General features: G+C 40.9%; 1 protein-coding gene across 1 annotated transcript in view; it reads left to right on the top strand.

Annotated features, from left to right (window-relative positions):
• Nucleotides 1–7,207, top strand: part of cadm4 (cell adhesion molecule 4) — a 41,798-nt gene that overhangs the window by 22,315 nt on the left and 12,276 nt on the right. The window contains 1 exon segment of the mRNA XM_032519503.1: nucleotides 1–57. This exon segment is cut by the window's left edge and continues 14 nt beyond it. Coding sequence (XP_032375394.1) covers nucleotides 1–57 — 57 coding nt within the window.

Here is a 7,207-nt window from a genome sequence, read left to right as displayed (position 1 = left end):
CATTTTGCGAGAGGGCGACTCGCTCATCCTCACCTGCTCTGTCACTGGGAACCCTCTGTAAGTCTGTCTGTCTGTCTGTGTGTGTGTGTGTGTGTGTGTGTGTGTGTGTGTCACATGCACACATACTGTACATAAACAAACAGGTTACTGCTGCACAGCACAATATTAGTATTGACAGTGAAGATAACAAAGAAATATAACAAAAAAGCTAAGGGAGAAACCTCATTTCACCTGACTCTGGGGCACTGACCTTTGCTGTCTTCTGAATATGTATACAGTATATATACAGTATACGTATGTGTATATTTGAGATCAGTGTTTAAGAAAGTTTGATTACTTTTTGTGGGTTGAAAAAGAAATGGAATTTTTCAGCTTCACCTTCATCAAGATATGAATCTGACTCAGGTAGAAATACATCTTTTTCCAGGATAGATTTTCATTTTGCATCCCCTGAATTATTTAATTTAATTGATAAAGCGGTGTTACTTCCAATGGCATTGTCTGACCATAAAGGGGTCCTTTGCGCCACCAGACTTGGACAACTTTCTCAACATGCGGTTTAGATGGTGTTCAGTACTTCTTTACTGAAAAAGTAATCCTTCATCACTCAGTTTATTGCAGAATTCCTAATATTTGCAGAAATTAATGTTGGTTCTGTAGAAGACCCAAGGATATTGTGGGACGTGATAAAAGGTTTTATTGAGAGCAATACTATACTTTATTGCTCTAATGCGCACAAAGCTACGTCACTTCAACTACAAAACCTTGAAGCTAAGTTCACCAGATTCATTGTTGCAAAAATAATTTTACTGATCAAATAGCTTTAGAACAATCATTAGTCAAGAAAGAATTGAACAACATTCTGAAACAGAAATCTGTATTCCTCATCCATAGAACGAGACAGTGCTATTATTTCCAGGGCACAAGAGCTAGTCATTTACTTGACATGAGAATTAGGTCCAGTGACCATTTTGTAGATATTACCGCTATTGAATATTCAGATGGTAATATTAGAATTTACCTTGTTGAAATAAATAAATCCTTGATGATTTCCTTACTCTTGAAAAATGATAAGGATGCTACAGAGTGTTCTAGCTATCTATCCCTGAGCCAGCTAAACTCTTTTTAAAAATCTTTGCAAAGCTTCTAGCCCGTTGTTTGGAGTACCATATGTCAAAATTAGTAAACTCCGACCAAACTGGATTAATAAAAACGAGAATGGCAGCAGATAATGTTAGACAACTTCTCCACATTGTGGATGTTGCAGGAGACAGAAAGACCCCAATGTTGTTTCTATCTCTTGATGCAATGAGTGGTCATTTTTTTATGGTCAATCTTAGAGGTGATTTGGTAACACTTTCATTGGTATGATTAAAGTTTTATATTCTAACCACTAAGCCTGAGTCTTAACCGGATACATATTGTCATCTTTGTTTCCTGTTTCTAGATCTTCACGCCAATGCTGCCCCTTACTATTGTACTGTACTATTTGTCCTCTCCTTAGATCCTCTGGCTCAAGCCATTCACCAATTGATTATGGTGTCAGCAATATGCATTTGTAATACACAGCATCACCTCTCTCTATTTGCGGATGATGTTATGGTCGTTATTTTTATTTTTAGAAAACCCCTCTCAGTCTCTTCCTCATTTTCTATCTTTATGACAGAAGTATGCTAGCTTATCAGGCTTTAAAAGTGATTGGTCAAAGTCTGCATTACTTCACTTGAATGAATCTGCCCACAACTCCATTATCCCTACTAATCCCCAATCCTTATTGTTAAACAGTTTAGATATTTAGGTATTGAGGTTTTCCCTTGCTTAAACCAGATTGTTAAGCATAACTATTCTGCTCCTCTGAACAGCATCTTGAAAGATATGGAAAAATGGATGGGTCTCCCCATATCGATTCAAGCTCGTATCGCTGTGATTGAAATGGATGTTTTAACCAGGATTAACTTTGTGAGCGCTATGCTACCTCTTTCCCCTCCTTCTGGTTATTGGCACAAATTACAATCAGCAGTTTCTAAATTAATCTGGAAAGGTAAACGGCCGCAACTTAAGATGTCTACACTACAGTGGAGGAAAGTGGATGGCTATCTTTCAGTTCCCAACTTTAAACATTATTTTTGGTCCTTTGTGCTAAGGCCCCTCCTTTCCCAGCTCAACCCAGATATGTCTGTTTGTTGGTGTACCTTAGAAAGTGTTTTGACAGAACCTTGGTCACTCTGTGATGTTCTTTTTGCCAGTATCTCTAACAAACAGTGCCAGCTACACTTTGGCCCTATCTCTCATCTCATCAAAACTTGGAGATTGGCTGAAACATATTGCCATATATCATGTCACTGGCACACATTTTCCCCTTTATTTAACAATGCAGCACTCTTGATTGATGGGAGGCCTGTAACAGCCCCACAATGGGAACAGGGGGGTTCATTATCTAAAAGACACCTTTAGCAAGACTGGCTTGTTACCTTTTTCCCAACCTACAAAAAGCATTCAGTCTGCCACGTTCCTCATTTTTCTTTTACCTTCAATTAAGATCAGCACTCAAGGCATACGGTGTCTCCTGGCAGAGAGAAAGTATTCGCTATGCAGCCAAAAACCTGTGGTATGGTATCCAGGCTTTATCAGTTTTTGGTAATATCTGGCCACACTGCCCTTCCTATTGAGAAGGTCTGGGAATGCGTCAAATCATGTCCAGACCTGAGCGTCAATCTTGACTGGCATGATTTATGGTCTGACATTCCAGAAGTATTACGCAATCCAGATCATCAGCAGATTCACTACAATTTCATTCATAGGACAAATCTCACCCCTGTGAAAATGCATCATATGAAAGTAATTAACTGCCCTTTATGCCCTTTCGGCCCACTGAAGGCTCGGGGCACTTATCTTCACATGTCTGAAATCGTCTCATGATGTGTCTGTTTGTACATGGACCCTTTCTTTTTTGGATGTTGTATATTTGGAACTGTCAACAGCTTGCGTAAATGGAGCGCCAGAAAAACTTTGAACACTTGGTACAGCCTTGCTGACTGTTTAAAGGCCATGCTGTAGGCTGGTGCTGCGGCCTTCTTGCTTCTGTTGCCACATGTGTTTGGTCCTTTGTCTTGTTTCTATCTCTGTGTGTGTGTGTCTGCTTTTGTGTGCATTTGTGTGTGTCTGTTTCTGCGTGTAATTATGCATTTTCTTTTGTTCCATAATGAATTCCTAACAAAATATTTAGAAAGCATAAAAGGTTTGTCGTAACAAAGCTTTTCTTGACAAATCGGCTTAAAGATACACAGAAAGCGTTTGATTGACATGCAGGATTTTGCCAAGTTCAACGTCAACCCTTGCTGCAACCCGGTCTCACGGCAGTTCGTGAAATAGTCACGTTATTTTGATCTATTGATTTGTCAATAGATCAAACGGGCAAACGAAACACCACACATCTAATCAAGAGATTAAATAACGTCACCATTTCACAAACTGCCCCGAGACTGAGCTGCTTTTAAACACAATACTTATAAAACACATTAATGGACTGCAAGTATTCATGTAAAACTGTTTTGATTCAGGTTAACTTAAATAGCTGATAGCTGCACAGACAGCTACAAGGCTTCATGGCTCTATTTTCATTCTGGCAATCTGTTTGGAGGGTAAGATTGGTGCTGGATTTAGTTCAGTTCAGTTTTCTGAGAGTGAGGCCCAAATTTGTCCCAGAGCAATGTGTAAAGAGACAGTTTGGGCCCAAAGCTGAAAAGTTGGTTTTTGAAATTTCTCAAAACTCTTGTGAACCTACCTGCTCCAGTGGAGTTTTTCACCGGCCGCAACAGTAGTTGTCCTTGATGGCTACCAAATGTGTGAGAGTAAAGCAGGGCATCACTATAAGGAGAGCATATTCACTTTATCACCTCTTAATACAGGTTTCAAAGAGATAAAAAGAAACATTTTGTGAGAGCTTCTTCCATCTTAAAATAGCCAGCTGCCAATAACAGATCTTCTCTCTTTATTATGTGTTGTTAAAATGAACACAAAGTTGACCTCTTTCTATATAATTACCATCCCATTATTCCAGGGGCCTTTCTTAGAAACTTCAAGTAATTACTAAGTACAACTAATCTCCTCCATCTTTACTATATTCCCTATAATTACTACAAGATATTTTGGTTGGTTCTAGAAAAAACATCCTTAGAACTGAACAGCAACCTTATCAATTCTTCCGTGGGAAATAAAAAAAAAAGACTATCAAAATTAAGTGTGACCACATACTGTCCTTCAACTGACGAAGGCCCCCTTTGGGCCATGTAATCCCAAATGCATCATCCCTTGAATTAAAATTGATGTCAAACTAAGGGTTTCTAATATATCACATGTATATTTCCAGTATCATAAACCAATCAGGATATTGTTATCATGTAGTTATCGTTATCATGACACCATAGTGCCAAAGATGTAGTGTGGTGTTTGATCTCAACCAGAAGAGTTTTATCTGTGGTATCACCTGACATTTAATGATTAACAGATGGATAAAAAAAACCTGATCTATATTTTTATGCATAAAGGACAGAGAGTAAAAGAGCTTAAGAAGAAGGCAGAGAGTTTACTAGAAGAGTAGTCTGTATCCACGGCGTTCCACTTCCAGATTGCTCCGTTGCCAACGGAAATTCTGCCAGATTTCACTCTTTTCGTCCCGATGTCCTCTACTACCTGAAACTTTCTTTGTGTTGGTATTTTAAACTCTGGTGGATTTATGAAGACCATGGTTAACTGCTACTCAGATCTCTGTTAATCTTCAGCTAGAGTTTTCTGTTGCACGGCTAAAAACAAGCTCCTTCCCGAGGCTATTCTGCAGAGGCACCCTGACTCTGGCCGGTGCTTAGCACCACCCACGATGATTGTGATTGGTTTAAAGAAACGCCAATAAACTACAGCACATTTTTCTCCCATCCTAGAATGCTGCGTGGACTAGCCAGACTCTCCTCTGCAGTGCTGTGGAGGAAGGTCTGGCAAAGCGAGACTACTAGAAGAGTGTAAATGTGGACATATCATAGACTTGTATGTAGCTCTGTGTGTGATAGAGCTTCTAAACCCAATCTGCAGTCAACACTTTTAAGAGCCAGCTTTGAAACAAAGTCTTTTCTAGCGTGTCCACGGCCCTTTGTGCACTTTCCAGAAGGGTATTGGGTCCTAAGCTGTTAAACCCTCCCCTAGATGGTCCGTCTGTCTGTGGGCATCAAGTCCACTTAAACTCCCCAGTAGTGCTCAGCCAAAGTGTGTGTGTGTGTGTGTGTGTGTGTGTGTGTGTGTGTGTGTGTGTGTGTTGTTTGTGTGTGTGTGTGTGTGTGTGTGTGTGTGTGTGTGTGTGTGTGTGTGTGTGTGTGTGTGTGTGTGTGTGTGTGTGTGGGATGATTTAAATGAAATCCCACGTGGGGACTGGCTGAGAAGTGTATTGGCTATATCCTCATTAAAGCTTTGTAACGGTTGGTTGGGGACTGTGTGTGTGTTTGTGTGTTACACTCACACATGTGACAGTGAGAGATGGACATCAGGCCATTCTGGAGTCTGACCCTCATCTCACGCTGGACTACACACGCACACACACACACACACCACACCCACACACACACACACATAAATGCACACACAAACACACACACACATTGTGGTCCCCTTGTCGTCCTCCCGTTTGCTCTCTGGTCCTGCTAACTACCGGTTAAGTATTAATGACCAATTATATGCCATTTCCTTTTGGTGGATGGGTACACTCATTGTTTGTCTCTTATTAGGAGGAGAGATGGAGCCTCGTCATTTGCTTAATTGCCTGCTTACTCGTGTGTTAGCGTTTGAAGGAATTAATGTGTGTGGGAGTACACTTAAATATGCGCATGTTCGAAAGAGAGGAACAGTGAGAGATTTTGTTAGTGTGTGTGGGATCGGTGTGAGGGCGTGTGTGTGTGACTAAGCAAGAAAGAGGTTTAATTAAACGTCCTGAGGGATTTAAACCCAGATGAGTCAGGATTGTAATCTGGCCAGGGTAGCATGAGCCATGACACTCAGCCAGACACACACACACACACACACACACACACACACACACACACACACACACACACACACACCACACATACATACACACACGGCGTTGTTCGCCAAGATGTCTCTGTAATCCTCGCACCTCCTGTCTGCTATGCCTTCTCGTCTTTCATGACCAATTCATTTTGTCTGCCTGCTCCTTCCCTTCATCTCCCAGCACACCATCTCTTCTTGTCTCCCCTCTACCTGTACTAACACTCTTTCTACTCGTCTCCCCTCTGCACATCTGACACCCTATTTCTCTCTCATCTGGCCTCCTTTACATCCTGCCAAGCCTTTCACACCATCTCCGCCCTCTGACCATCCATCTCATAATTTGTCAGGATGCAGCCCTCTGTTGCCATTGGCTCCCTCTCCAAGCTCCTTTTATACTTTCTTCTCATGTCATCTTCTCCTGTGGACCTTTTTACGCTCCATTTTCACCTTTCTTTTTATAGCATCTCCCGGTGCCTGCGCTTCGATTCTTTGTCTCCTCTCACTTCCTCATTTTTAATACCCTTTAACACCTCAGGTTAAACTAAATGTGTTTAAGACTAGCACTCTACTCATTGTGTTAGTTAGAGCTATAGTTGTTGTGGTGTGTGCAGGTTTCACAGTCCCTTAGGAGCTGCATGTAACACATGTGATTAGGACAACTTCACTAGAGTTATCAGGAGTCCTATTTGTTTTGAAAGCTAATGGTCTCCCAAAGCTCCAACCCCTGTGCCAAGCTAACATATCCTGGACCAGTCTCTCCACTGAGACATAACTGTAATATAATTACCAACTTTAAACTTGCACTGCTTGTTACAACAAAAGAAGAAAAAACGTTTACCACATTAAACACATTACTGTCACACATACTAAGTAATGCATTACTGCATAACACCTGTGGTTGTAGAGGTAATAGAAAAAACTAGCTGTATTCAAATAGCATACAGTCGAGGTTGAACATTATGCTGTTGCAGTTTTAACTTTGGATATTTGCATATGAGTGTGCGTACATGTGGGAGGCTATGAGAAGCTGACTCAGGGTCAACTTTTTTAAGATTGGAGTTCTAAACTGAATGGCCACAGCTAGCAATTGCTTTAAGTATCAATGAATCTGATGACATCATGATGTCACTGGTGGTGTAGTGGTTAGTGCACA

The sequence above is a fragment of the Etheostoma spectabile genome, chromosome 6 (assembly GCF_008692095.1).
Source record: "Etheostoma spectabile isolate EspeVRDwgs_2016 chromosome 6, UIUC_Espe_1.0, whole genome shotgun sequence".
Taxonomy (NCBI): Eukaryota; Metazoa; Chordata; class Actinopteri; order Perciformes; family Percidae; genus Etheostoma; species Etheostoma spectabile.
This window is presented reverse-complemented; position numbering and strand designations above follow the sequence as displayed.